Source organism: Equus asinus, chromosome 7 (assembly GCF_041296235.1).
Source record: "Equus asinus isolate D_3611 breed Donkey chromosome 7, EquAss-T2T_v2, whole genome shotgun sequence".
NCBI classification, from domain to species: domain Eukaryota; kingdom Metazoa; phylum Chordata; class Mammalia; order Perissodactyla; family Equidae; genus Equus; species Equus asinus.
The window spans coordinates 3,520,902-3,535,350 of NC_091796.1; the positions used below are offsets into that span (position 1 = coordinate 3,520,902).

General features: G+C 51.0%; 1 protein-coding gene across 8 annotated transcripts in view; it reads left to right on the plus strand.

Annotated features, from left to right (window-relative positions):
- The window catches only part of ZNF516 (zinc finger protein 516), a 123,584-nt gene that overhangs the window by 94,481 nt on the left and 14,654 nt on the right, over nucleotides 1-14,449 (plus strand). For all 8 annotated transcript variants that reach the window (XM_044744039.2, XM_070512844.1, XM_070512843.1 and 5 more), the window contains exon 3: nucleotides 7,775-9,229. In XM_044744039.2, coding sequence (XP_044599974.2) covers nucleotides 7,775-9,229 — 1,455 coding nt within the window. The remainder of the gene's footprint in view (nucleotides 1-7,774; nucleotides 9,230-14,449) is intronic.

The following is a 14,449-nucleotide window of genomic DNA, read 5'->3' on the forward strand; positions in this document are numbered from 1 at the left end:
AGGAATGATGACACTGAAGAGGCCTGTGAACCCAGCGCTTCCCTTCTGTTGGCAGTTACTGGGTCGCTTCTGTGCACGATCCTGAGAACCTGAGGCTAGAGGAAGGATGGAGCCCAGGAAGGTCGCCCCGCATGGTTCCCGCCAGCTGACTTCCTGTTGCTTCTTCACCTGCCGGGAGGGGCTTCCTCGTGCTGTGGCAGCGAGCTCTCTGCACTGGCCGCACTGGCCACACGTCACACCCGGTTCCCGATGACTCCCAGTTGTTTGTCCTGTGTTGACTCCCCAGTCTTGGCCACAGTCAGAATTACCTAGAGGTTTTCTAGAAAAAACCAATGTGTGGACCCCTTCTTTGAATGGTGCTTGGTCTAGGCACCAGCCTTGTGAATTTCTTACTGGTGATGGTTCATGTTCTTTCCCCACGAATCTAGTGTACAGCCAGCACGCTGCCCTTGACGAACTAGTGATTCATGCATTCGTTCATTCAGTACCTACTGAGGGGATGTCAAAGCTTGCGGCAGTCCAGCCACCGCCTTCTTTTTTGGGTGGAACAGTCCAGGTTCCTGCCGTCATTCTTCATATACTTGTTTCCGGAAACCTCCCTGCGTAGGCCTGGTCTGCACACACCCGGCTCATCTTGTGTCTCCTTAGCGTGTGGTTCAGAGCTGAGATGGGCTACACGTTTGCTGGTCTGTGCCGGTGCTTCTCTGCCTGTGGCTGAGGATGCTTTCCTTGATCTAAAGCCCTGGGCCGTGACAACTCACACTGAGCTTGTGGTCCCCTAGGAGCCTGGAGTCCTTTTCACAGCTCAGCTCTTAGCCAGATCTTTCACTTGCTGCACTTGCTGTTTTTCCTTATGGGATTTTGTCGTCTTAGTTTTGGGCCTTTGTTCCGTCTTGTTGAAAACTTTTGAATCTCTGTGCATTCAGTGAAGGTTTTGGCTGTCCCTCCTAGCTGAGTGTCGCCGAGCCCCACTTCTTCATCTAGGCCATGGATGAAAGCGATGGAGGGGCTGTGGGGCCCAGACGCTGTGGATCGTCTGCAGAACTTCCTCCCTGTTGATCCAGGCCGGGCACCCAGTCACGCCGTCCACCTCAGCGTTCTAACCCCGCCACGTTGGGGCTCGTCCCCCAGACTGTCAGTGGGGGCCAGTCCCTGCGTTGCCTGTCCCTTGGATGACCAGCGTGGTAAACCTCTCGACAGGAAGTCATGCCGTACACCGGAGGGCTCTTACAGTGCTGTTGGTTTTTTTTTTTCTTGGCCAAACCTGGAGTAAAATATTTGAAACTCTTCCTACTTTATATACCCGACTACCAAGGGTCACAGAATTTGTCTAATCTGCTTTCTCAGCAGGGCAAATTGCAAAATATGTTTTGATCTGTGTTAAAATTTCTACTGACTACTTCGTTTGCTATTCAGTGTGGTTTAAGTCCCACAAATGTGGGTACAGTGTCGAAAAGTGAAGTTAGGTATTTAAGAATCCTTCGACGACAGGGGTGCTAGACTGCCCTCAGGTGTGGCCGCAGACGGGCCGCGTCGTCGGGCCGCGTGTCGTCTCTCCACGTTGTTAGCACGCTGGAGGGCCTGAAAGAGAAACGCGCTTTTCACCCACGCGTTTGACCTGAGCTTATGAACTGAGATGAGCGGGGAGCTTCCTGCCCCAACATCGTGATGTCCTGAGTCCTCGGGTGGCCCTGTCCTCGCTGGCAGCAGGCCCCTGCAGGCAGCCAGGGAGCGGGGTCCGGGTGGGAATCCAGCATCACAGGCTCTACGTGCCCTGGGCCTTTTTTTCTCCTTTGTCCTGTGGAAAGAAGGGTGTGGATGTTATCCTGGCTTATTTGTGAACTGAGTTACGGTTCCTGGAATTGTGTAATAAAATATTTAAGATGCTTGGCTGCGTAAGTAAAATGTCATGTGTGGGTGTGAAAGTGTCGGTTGTAGAGACAACACTGGAAAATATTAAAAAGTTGAGCTCTCTGAATTCATCTGTTAGAAAGGAAATTACAGTGATAAAGAGTTGAGACATTCTAAACCAAATGAAGTCAATGCAAGACCTGTAGAGCGGCTGTGAGTTAAGGGACCTCTTCGCGGTGGTTCTGTTAAAGCCATTTTTGGGGTTGGGAGAGAAAAGTTGTATTCCCAAGACGCCTTGGAATTAAGATAGCTTCCCTGAATTTCTTAGAGTCCCAATGATGCATCTCAGGCTTTCTTCCCTGCATAATTTTCATAGCTTGAAACTTTTGCCTTTTCTTAACCTTTAACTTAGTGCCATCCCTCCGCCCCTCCCTTGTCAGCCGGGAGTTTAATCAGATGTCCCCAGTGGATGCAGTGTTGACAGTTACCTGTCCTCCACTCCCTTGTCCCTTCCTGTTACTGTAGAGGAGGGCCTCCTGTTTCTTTACAGGAAGTCTGGTGACATTGACTGGACTGCAGAGGGGTCCACAACTCCAGCAAGCTTGCCGCCTCCAGCGTTCCCGTGGCAGCCTGCCCTGCGTGTCACAAGGCCCTGGCAGAGCCCGAGCCCTGGACGGGACCTGCCAGCGCTCTGTGGAAACCCAGGGAGGCTGGGTGGCTGGGACCCTTTACATTTATGGGATTAGAGAAGTTCTGTCCATTACTTATAAATAATGACCCTTATGAAGCACAATCAAAGGAGGGAGAGAGAGGGGAAGAATCCTTGTTTCCAACATGTAGGAGGAGAAGCTGGACAAGGAAACGCTCTTGCTTAGAGAACATGGGAAGCAGCATTTCAGGCAGGATGTTGACTGTTGGAGTGCCCATTTTGTGGAAATGGAACTAGGGAGAAAGAGAGGTGGGAGGGGGCTGGCAGTCTGCGCGGCATCCCAGGGCCCCCCGGGAACGCCAGGTCCCTTCTTGTGCACAGGGGCCGTGCAGAGAAGGGTGGTGCACCGCCCCTGGGGAGCCCTGGGTCCAGCGCTGGGTTAGCCGTCCTGTCACAGGGTCCCCTCATCGTAGCCAGGATAGGACCCAGGTCCACTGGCTCCCATGCCGGCTCTGTGACCTGGGCCCCACTTCATCCCTCTGAGTAGCCGCCACACGCAAGCTTGCTTTCAGGTTATGTGTCTTAATCGAGGGGGGAAAAGAAAAGTGGACCGAAGATGCACTAAGAACAGAGTGCTTTAAAAATGGATGCAAAAATCGAAACAAGACTGTGCAGCGAAACCCAGGTAAGTTGTAAAAGTGAAAGGGGAACACTTAAAGATGGTTAAAATGGTAAATTTTTGTTAGAATAAAGAAATTAAAAAAGAGAAAGTGAAAGGGGAGTAATTTTTTTCACCAAGTACCTGGAATAACTGTATTTCTGTGTGTGTTTCAGGGGTGATGTGTGTGTGTATATGTTTAAGATGTTGCCTTGGATTTGAAACCAAGTCCCCACCTCCGCTCCCTCCCTGGGGCTGTGGGAGTCCTCACGTGACGTGCTCCTGTGTGTGTGCAAGGTGGCCAGGCACCCCCAGATGGGGACCGATGTCATGTCCGCTAAAACTTGATCAGTGTTGGAATTTTAACCATTTCCAGGGAGGTCCTATTTAGAAAGATACACAGGAATTTAAGGCGTGTGTGGGTCATGTACGTTATCCAAAAAAGACTGTGTTGTGTGTGTATGCACGTGTGTGTGATGGCGTTTATTACTCTGTCGTGTAGACATGCGTTGCATGCATGTGGCTCGTGACTGGTGCGTGCTTCCCAGAGGACTGTGTGGGCCTTTACATTCTTCTTGAGGAGCCTGCTGTAGCATATGGGTTGTTACCGAAACCGAAGTGGGTACCCTTCCGGCGAGTTAAATCAGACTCTCCACCAGGAGTAGTTGTCTCACAAAGTAAAGTATATTCGCAGCAAATAGGAGACCACACGGAATCATTTCTGGAGTCACAGCTCTCTCGAACAAAGGGAAGCAGGGACGTTTGTTTGGGATGGGGAATGATATTCAAAAGGGAGAGGTGGGTATCCTCTTGCGCAGGCTCAGTGGGAAACATGCTTCCACACACACTGCAAGGGATGGGAATAAGGCCTAAGCTCCTCCTGGAGAGAGCTTAGCATTAAAACTAAGGCAGAGGTCACAGGCATGGCTCTCTGATGAGGCCTGGTCGGGTTCAGGGAGGTTGGTGAGGGCATTTCCTTAACATAACAAAAGGAGAAAAACAATTTGGAAAAACGGTTAAATGCTTCCAAACCCAGCCTCGAGTTCCCTGGGGCAGCTAAGCGGGTGACAGGGTCAGCAGCTGGACAGTGTCGAGGCAAATAATCCATAACCAATCTATAAATGAAAATTTGGGGGAGTTTATTCTGAGCTAAAATCTGAGGACCATGGCCTGGGGCCTTTCTCCCCGAAGGAAGAAAGGGCACCAAAGAAGTGAGTTGTGCAGAGTGGTTATATACCCCCAAAGAGGATGTTTCACATATTGAAATGTCCCTTTTTACAATAGTTGCGAGACTGCTCTGTCAGCACAGCGATTGATGGACACAGCAGGTAGCTTGCTGTCTGGGTGAACACAGCAGGGTGGCAGGAGTGTTGTCTCGAGCTGGGTGGTCACAGGTGAGCTGGACGGTCAAAGGTGAGCACAGCAATCAGTTCCTAGCCTAAGGAAAGATGCTTATCCTTAAGGAAATGCCAGTGTGGGGGGAAGTTACACCTTTATCTTAAGGCCATTTGTTCTTGCCATAGGAAATGTTTAAAGGGGATATACAATGCGTGCTCAACAGCCATGGTCAGACCCTTTTGGAAAAGACAAGGGCCCAATTAGATTTACACCAAATGGCTTCCTCATGTACTCCAGTATATCCTATTGCTTGCCATTTGTATTTGTCAACAGCACAACTGAGACTCCCTGTGGGTCCAGTGACTTGTGGGCCTTTCTGAGCCTGTTTTCTAACCTCTAGATGCCTCCTCTTGGCCTTGTGGCCAAGATGAAATGCAGTTGTCTAGGTGAAACCATGTAATGCTCTGCACTCGTAGCTGTCTTTTACTTCCGTGAGTCTAGGAATGTGTTCCCGGCATGCTGCTCCAGTCGGAGCTGTGTGTTCATGGAGCATGGTGACCTCTGAGAACCGCGTCCCGGCAGAACCTCAGCTCGTTGCTGCAGAACCGGTGGAGGAGTGAGGGGACAGCTGTGCTGGCTGCCGTCTGCAGGAGGAGTGTGTGTGGAGGGGGGAGGCCTGTTTTGCGATGGTGGAACTTAGTTCACTGGGAAGTCCACCTTGTGGATGAAATGCGCTCATGAATAAAGTCGGAGATGGCACCAAAGACCCCAGGAACAGAGACACTGGGTCCTGCTCCCCTTGCGACCTCTGGGGAGCCGCTTCATCTCAGCCTGCTCTGACCTGGACTTACTGAAGCTGGATGGTGTTAAGTGACCGCACTGTGCAGTCCACTCAGCTGAGCAGGTTTATTCCAGTGGCTTCCGTGCTGCTGGGTCCCCTTCTGCAGCCGTGGGGAGGACCTGAGATGGGGAGGCAGTGGGCGGGCCGGCCGAGCGGGCCTCCTCTGAGCAGACCTGGTGTCTGCTCTTGAAGTTCAAGTTCACCACACCTGTTAACCGAGGATCCTGGGTTAGCAAAGGCTCCAGGGCCTGAGAGCTGCGGGCTCCTGGTTGCAAGAAGCACTGGTCCCCAGCTTGCCCTCCTCTCGCCCTTGTTTTGGTCTCAAAGGATCTCTATTCCCCAATCTCAGTTGTCCTCCCGCAGTTAGAAGCCCGCTGGCAAACAGTCTCTTTTCTTGTTACCCTTCCCTCATTTCCTCTGATAACAGCTTTGCCCCGCCCCCCGTCGATGACTCTGATAGCTTTGTGCTCTGTCATTTGCTTTGATTTCTGACTTAGTGTCTTGGTCAGAGGAACTGGACGTTCTCTTGGGATGTTTTATTACCCTTTTCAGGAGCATAGCGTTCGAGCACTTTGACAGATGTGCTTTGAGAACCCCACAGATGTGCCGTGTCAGGTTACAGCAGCCTCATTGTTTCGACTTAGGAATTCTACTGATCGTCTTTGGCGTGTGTTTTCATAAATCCATATTCCTTTAATACAGGGAAAACTCGGTCCCCCAGCTGCAGGCGTTAGTCTCTTTGAAAATTTGCAAGTGCATTTGACATACTGAGCATTGTTCTGAATTAGACAAAGGCCCAACGTTCCCCTGGGTTCAGTTCCTGGGGAAATGCCCTTTTGTCCGTGGCGCTCTCCACAGCTGCCCAGGTTGCTTTCTGAGCAACATCAGGTACCGCATGTGACAGACGGACAGACCTGACTTCACTTAGATGTTAGCTTTTCTGGGCCAGCAGGAGTCATAAAATTTATCCCTCCTTTGTCTTATCTCCACCAATTCTGCTGATCACTTACAAACTGGTAATATTTTGTATGTGTACATAATCATTTAAAACTGCTTACGGGTGGCTCCCTAACTTCCTCCTAATTGAAAAGGAGCGTGGGTCACTGTCCTGCTTCAGATCTGTGGAAAACGCCCTCTGTGCAGGACGCTTTCATGCCTTTGTGAAGATCCCGTTGGAATAGATTTTTTACCAGCTTGGTCTGGTTCCTAAGTCGTAACTCCAAAAATGCGTAAACAGATACCTATGTTCCACTGGGGTATTAAAATCTCTAAAAAAACGTTACTTAAAACCCGCCAGCATTGGGCCTTCCCATAAGGGGACACCTGACGTGTTCCTCCGTCTCCGCTGTGACACGGCTGTAATGGGATGAGACCTCTAGGGCGTATCGATGATGAAGCATCCACGCCCTGTGGTTCTGGAAGGTTTACGATATCCAGACACATTTGTGCACCTTCTAGCTTTTGACTTCTAGATTTAGTTAAACCCAAGGTCATCAATGCAGACTTAAAACGGGATTGTTGTTAGGTCGTGTCAAATCCACTTGAGTTGTGGTCTAGGCCAACTGCAGGAGCTCTGGAACCTCCGCTCGGAAGGTCACGCGGCCCGGACATGGTGTTTCACCCGAGTGAAGCATCTGCTCGGGAAGAGACCGGTGCGGGTCAGCAGAGCCTTCCTGTGGGGGCGCTCCGGGCACAGGCCTCCTGTCCTGCACAGGCGCTCCGGGCCGGCCCCTCCAGCTGCGGAGAGCCGGGGCCCATCCAGGGCGCTCTGCTCTCGGGCCCCCCACACGGGCAGGTGCATGGATAGCCTGACCCCACCCTCCCTCTGGTGCCTCCAGGGGAGACTTTCGGTGTCAGGCTTTAGACTCGAACGTTGCACCTCACAAGGAGGAGCGCAGGGGCCCCTTCTGGATCAGGCCGAAGTCCCCTGCAGCCCAGCAGTGTCTGAGGGATCCCGGGGCAGGGTCAGCTCTGTCCCGTCCTGCCTCCGTGACCGGGGGCTGTGTCTGAGCCTCTGGGAGTCTTCCTCCCTTAGAGGGTTGGGGCGACTGTGCAGTCCACGGGCGCCCTAAGGAGGCTGCATTCAGAGAGGTCTTTGGAGGCCATGGGAAGCCTTATGCTGTTAGGAAGGGTTAAGTCTTTTTCCTGGTTTTTGATGTAATTGGTCACCCTCTGTTAACTAGTAACTGTAATTACAGGTAACTAGATAGGCCGCCATGTTGAGTCATTTAATCAGTTGAAAAGAGAAGGGCCCCCCCAAATCCCATCCCACTGCCTTCAAGTTTGGTCAGCTCTCCCAGGGCTTTCTGAGAGCCGACCCTTCTGGAAACGTCCGCTGTCATCCAACCACGCGCGTTCCCCTCTGCGCGTGCGGCTCTGTCTTTCTGTGTGTTTTGATGAGAAATGGTAACGTCACATTTTACATTTTGATCCTCAGGGGGAAGGCCACACCGCTGCTGCTTTGCCGAGGGGGTGGCCGCGACCGTGCTCTCCAACGGAGACCAGAGTGGCACACGTGGCGATCACACGTCAGGCAGAGACGCCAGTGAGCCCAGAGCGGGGGTCGCCGCCTCCGTGTCTGCACTTGAAAACAACAACAGAGAAACTCCCAAGAGACCAGAGCAGCCTAGGTTTTCCATGGACTTAAAGATGCCAGCGTTTCGTCCCAAGCAAGAGGTCCCCAGCTCGAGGGACACTGCAAACTTCCCATCAGGTTCGGATCAGACTTTTCTGGAAGGAGCAGATGTGCAGCTCTTGTCAGAGAGCCAGGCTAGCCACCCAAAAGAGAAGCTGTCTGATTTGCACAATAAGGAGCTTTCTGGGGGAGGAAAAAGGGCGCCAGCCCCAGACCTGATCCCGCTAGACCTCAGCGAGCGGTCGACCCGGGATGACCCCAGCCATAAGGAGTTGGCCTCCGCCCTTCAAGCTGCTCTGGCCGTTCACCCGTGTCCTTACTGCAGCCACAAGACGTACTACCCCGAGGTCCTGTGGATGCACAAACGCATCTGGCACAGGGTCAGCTGCAACTCCATGGCCCCCCAGTGGATTCAGCCCAACGGTTACAAAAGCATCAGAAACAACTTGGTTTTCCTTGCCCGGAGTGGACGCACGGGCCCCCCACCCGCCCTAGGGGGCAAAGAGTGCCAGCCTCTGCCCATTGCTCGGTTCACACGCACTCAGGTGCCGGGTGGGGCACCAGGGCTCAAAGGCAGCTCCTCACCTCTGGGCGTGAAAGCCGCTAGCATACCTAAGAGCAAGGAGAGCCCTGGCGGGGGCCCCTGCGCTCTGTGGACGGCCGGCCCCGACGGGCATAGGCAGACCAAACCTGGCCACGGCCCGGAGCAGCACGGTGGCCCAGCACAGCTGCCCCCGCCAAAGCCCAAGCAGGAGGTCAGCCCCAGACCAGGGCCCGCGGCAGGCGGGGGTGGCTTCAGCAGAAATGCCACCCCCACGCCCACTGTCATTGCCCGGGCGGGCTCCCAGCTCCCGGCCAACAGCAGGCCAGGGGACAAGTATGTCATCCCCCCGACGGGGGCCGGGCTTGGCCCCCCAAATAAGCACAGTGCCCCGGACCCCCTGAAAGCCAAATTCAGTCCTCAGTCTCAGGGTCAGCTGCATGTGAAAGGTGATGGGGGCCCCCCTCTACCTCCCCGAGAGCCCCCCTCCAAGGCCGGTCAGGAGCTGCGTCCGCTGGCCAGCTGTGGGGCGGGCTCCAGAGGGAACGCAGTCCTGCAGGCCCAGCCCGTCCTGCACTCCATCAAGCCGGAGCCTGCGTCCGAGGGCCACGAGAAGCGCCTGGATATCCTCAATATCTTTAAGACGTACATTCCAAAGGACTTCGCTTCCCTCTACCAGAGCTGGGGTGCCAACGGCCCTGCGCTGGAGCACAGAGGTAAGACGTGCGGGCCCCCTCCCCGCCAGCCCCCGTGGACACCGCCACGCGGTCAGCCTCCGTGGACCCCACGGCGGGGGGGGGGGGGCCTCTCCTGGGAAGGTCGCCGTGCTGCCCACCTGCTGTGTGTCTCAGTGCAGAAGGGAGCACAGCCCACCCGTTGCCCCCCTGCCCGCCCCAGAGCACGGCAGATGTGTGCTGCCTCCCCCGCCCGTCACTCAGCCTGTGGGGGTGCCTGCCTGGTGTCCGTGGGCATCTTAACCCGTGGCCCTGCAGGGCTTCCCTCCTGGCCGTGTGGATTTGAAAATCCGGTTATGTCTCCTCCATGCTGAAGGTTGACAGGAGCAGGCGCCCTTGATGGCACTGCACTTGGTCATTTTAAACAGAGTCCGTAGATATTCCTTGTCCCTTGTCTCTCAAAGGACGAGAATGTTCATTGGAAGCGATTATGTTTTATTTTTATACACATATGATTAAAAAATAGCTATCAGTGCTCCAGCATAGGTAAGCAGAGCCTGGCCGCGTGTGCACCTACCATATAAAGTTTGGGGAATTGACTTGTGCTAGAATTCCAGAAAAAATATACCTTAAATGGTTATCTTCCTTTCCTCCAGTATTTTGGTATTGGTCCCTTCAAGTATTGGTATTAAGGACTTGCCAGCAGTCTCCGCACGCTCCGTGAATGCGTGCATTGGGTATGGTGCCGTTGTTCTTGATTGTAAAGTGGAGGTACTCTCACTTAACGTCCAGAACACTGGGAAATCTCAGTATTTCCTATTAAAAACCAAAAACACCAGGCAAACACAAACCCGCAGGGAGCTCTGTTCCTGAGCTTGTTACCTGGGTGGTCCTGAGCCTTCTTTGGACAGAATTGTACATCCTGCACCTGTCATTCCTTAGAGTGGATTACCATTTACAGTGACCTTTCAGATCTGGTCCCTCAAATTCCAGGATGTTGGGAGCACTTTTGGAGGATGTGGTTCAACGTTTGAGAGAAGTGTGTCAACAGAGAGGCACCCCAAATCCACTGCGGATGAATGTGGGTCTCTGCTTTTCTCCCATGACTTATGGAACCTTTGGGCCCTCAGGCTCGGGATGGTCAGGCTCGGGATGGAGCGATGCCCTTGGTTCGTGTTTACTCTTAAAGGAAAACTAAGGTGTTTTTCAAATAGGGGAAAGCTCAGGTGTCCCACAGTCTGAGAGATTTTGCCAGTGGGCCCTCATTCGTGGCTGGCGTTTGTCCTGTTTCAAGTTGCATGGAGCTCTGTGGCTCTTGCTCCGTGCCAGCGCTTACTGTGAACTTTCTAGAATGAAGCTGAGGGCCTGGGAGTTCGGAGGCTGTGGGAGGCTTTACGCAGAGGTGTTCATCAGACGCAGCGAGCACTGGTGTGTCCTGTGTGAGGTTCTCGTCCCTTCTCCTGGCAAAGTGCTCTGTGCTTAAGGTGTAACTGGGCACATGCCCCTTGGCAAGCTGGCGGTAAAAGGCAGCGGCCACATGGCTTAGCGTTTTCATGTTTCACTTAAATAAAGTGAGCTTTACACAGTTTTAGCGATATTTTCCAATCACACAGATTATTGCTATGAAATGGAATAAAGGCATATTGGTTGGCCTTTTGGATCTCACGCCAACCTCATTTCTTTGGATGTGGGTTTTCTTAGACCCTAAAGCCAAGAAGTTTTTGACATGAAGTGACCAGCGAGTCTCAGCGGGGACCCTGGGTTCTTCCCCTTGGCCGTCGGTCCAGTCCTTCGCCGTGACTGCAGCCTCCCAGGGGAGTGGGCCAGATGTGTGCACCAGTGTTTTAATGACTTCCACTTAGTAAACCGGACTTGTAATTTAATTACTTACACCCTAATGGCCTATAAGAATCACACAGTTCTAAAGCTGCCAATTTACACCTAGTAAGCGGCATACCCAGTTTTTAAAGGCCCTTTGTGCCGTCCTGTGGGCCTACATTGTTGTTTCTTCCCCACCCCCCACCCCCAAAAAGTAGAAGTGAGTTTTAAGTTACGGATTTGAGAATTTCAGATGACAGAATTTGAAGTCAAAGTAGCCTGAAATGTTTTCCTTTTCCTTCAAATTTTTTCAGTAAATGATTCTAAGGCTTTTTTTTTTTTTTTTAGAGAGAGGTTAAATATTTATCTTTCAAATATGGAAAACGTGAAATTGTCCATAAATCATGTATGTTCTTCTTGGACTATTTACCCTTCTAATGTGCACACTGAAATATAGTTAGGTGTAAGGCAGCAAATTTATGGTGTTAAAGGTCACTCTGATGGGGGTTTCTTAAGGGAAGTGTTTTAAAATTTTTGGCCTTCATACGCTAGTTAATAAGCACACTTTTAGAACCATAGCTTCCCGGGTTTAGGGAAGAACTGAGATTGGCTTGTCGAAGTACTTTGGCCGGCGTGCCTGCGGGTACTGAACGTCCTGGTGAGGAGGGACCCGCTCCCCCCGGACGGCCCCTTTCTCTCTGCTGGAGCTCTGTGGCTCCTGGTCCCGATGTGTGGGCCGATGAGAGCAAGCCGAGAGCTCCTGGGCGTGGCAGTCTGCTGAGTCTTCCAACGCCGCCCTCCGTCTTTCCTGGGGCCCGTCTCAGGCTCCGGCACCCTGATGGCGATCTTCAGCAGTCCCTTCCTGGCCTCCAGGACCTCCACACTTCCTTTCTCCTTTTTTGCATGTTTGTTTATGACGCTCTTGTAGCTGGAAGGAAATCCAGCGGGCTTGGCGCGGTCTGACTGTTTGAGAGGCGACCAGAGTGTTAATGTTTCCTGTTACGGACACTCTACCTCTGTTTCTGCAGCCGAGGAAATAGCTGCCGCCAACAAAACATGGCATTCCTGACACATGACTGAATGCTCCAGTCACCAAACTTTCTGAGCTTCTGTTGTCCACTTGTTGCTAGGCACCCATTCCTTCCTAAGCATTACACAGTTGAGTTTTGCGTCACAAATCTCAAATTTTATTGAATTCATCTCTCTTCAAAATAATCTTTGGGCTTGTCCCAGTCGGTGAGTCTGTCCGCACTTTCTGGATCTGATTTGGTCGTCTGGCGCATTTGGGGTGTCGTCTGCAGAGCCGAAGGTCGTAACCTCTCCGTGCAGGCCACTGATTGAATGTCCTGTCGTAGGGCCCCTTGTGCTAGGGAAGGCAGACCTGTGCAGACGAGAACCTTCTTAAAGAAGAGGCATGCATCGATGGCGTGTGTCACCTAGTCGTGGAGCCGGAGTGATGCTGTGGCTTTTCACTGGATGTGTTCTACTTAAGCAGAGAACATCTCTATCAGGAGAGGCCGAAAAGACACACGTTTTTTCAGAATTTAAGAAAGAGAATTCTCAGAGAACTTTTCCCCATGTGTGTTTTGACGGCATGACGTTTATGTGGAACTGGATGGTCTAGAAGCCCTGAGAAGGGAAAGGACGACACACGGACATGATCCTCGTCACTTTCCTTAGGGGCCTGCACGCTAACCCTTTAAGAGGGAAAAATGCTACGTTTTCTTTTCTTTTTTTTGTGCCTTTGTTTATTTTATTTATTTATTGAGGTAACATTGGTTTATAACAGCATATAAATTTCAGGTGCACATCGTTATAGATTTCGATTTCTGAAAAACGCGACATTTTCTACAGTTCTTACAGTGTGGCTATCAAGTCTGGAAACATATATGAGTATAACCTGAATGGTTTGTTGATAGAATAGTAGTAAGATAACAAATTTTCCATGTTTCCAGACTTTGTGGCTGGCCTATATTATATGTATTTTAGAATAAAAAATTGAAGATAATAGAATAGGATGATCCTAGATAGAATAATATATAAAGGTCTTTCTTAATTGGGACTTAAAAAAATCATTTATAGTAAGGACACATTAATATGACAATGAGGAAGGACCGTACTTCCTTTGTTTGAATGTTTGTCAGCTGTTTGCAGGATCTTCCCAGCCTCCTGCTCCCCCGGGATGGGCGTACTACAGCATCCTGAAGTTAAGTGTGCCGGGCTGTGGAGAAGAGTCTGCACGTGCCTCTGGAATATTCCGAGGCCTCTGCACTTTCCTATATACAGCCTGAGTTTCTAGGTCAGAGAGTAGAGCTGTCTGCTCACCAGGTAGTCTTCAATTCAAATGAAGTTTATAACCTTTTTGATTAACTCAGAATTTTGTAGTAGCTTGGGCATAATATTATTGACCATAAAGGGCAAGGGTCTTTTCTTTAAAAAGTAAAGAGAAAGTGATATGGTAAAATGCACGAGTACACTGTGTGTGTGTGTGTGTGTGTGTGTGTGTGTAGTGGATGCACATGCTGATGCCTACTTAATTCAGGGAAATAGGGATAGAAGTGCTTTGTTTTTTCTGCTGCTAGTTTGGATAGGAAATAGCCAGCTAAAAGAACTACTTAGAAAAAAGTATTATAATGACTTAGTTTTTGAACGTTGTGAATGTCAGATGCAAATGCCATCTTGCTTATTGCCATCGTTCATAGGTATCCTGGGTAGGCATAGTTAGAATCTAGATTGAGACATAGTCCGATGAACTTAGAAAAATCCAGACCACGAAGTAATTTCAGAGCTTGTTCTCTTAGGAACTCCAACTGCATAGTGCTTATAATGAAAAGGAATGGGGAACAAAATTGCTTTTGAAGTTGAGGTTTTCCTGGACCAGAATAAGAGGAAGGAAGCATCTTCCTGAAAGACATATTGAATTAGTGATTGACAGTGGTGACATTTTGAGATAGATATGTATACTCCAAACTCTGTGGATGTGGGGTGTCTGGGCACCCTTAGGAGCCCCCAGGCCCACTCTTGGGCCTAGGCCTGCATAGATCATCCAGAGACAGCCCTCCTGAGCTTTCCTTCCACCCAGCATGCTCGGTTAAGACTCTTGGGAAGAGGACGCACGCAGTCGCAGTAACACGGAGCAGCCGGCACCCGGAGCCGCTCTGGCCTGGTCACGGTTTGGATGTTTCACAGCGAGTGGGGCACCTGTCCCCATTAGTAAGTGGTTTTTCATTAATGACAATGAGACCAGTGCTAGTTAAAATGCCTTATTATTCTTTCTGTGTTCCTGAATGAGGCAGTGGGAAATTGAGAACTTTGTGGGCAAGTTCTTAAATTTCTCCACGACTCCTGTTCATGACGTGTCCGATGAGAAATCTGACAAGATCTGCCTTGCCGTTCATGCATTTCTTTGGTTGTCTCCGTAGTGTAAAAATGACTTTACATTAT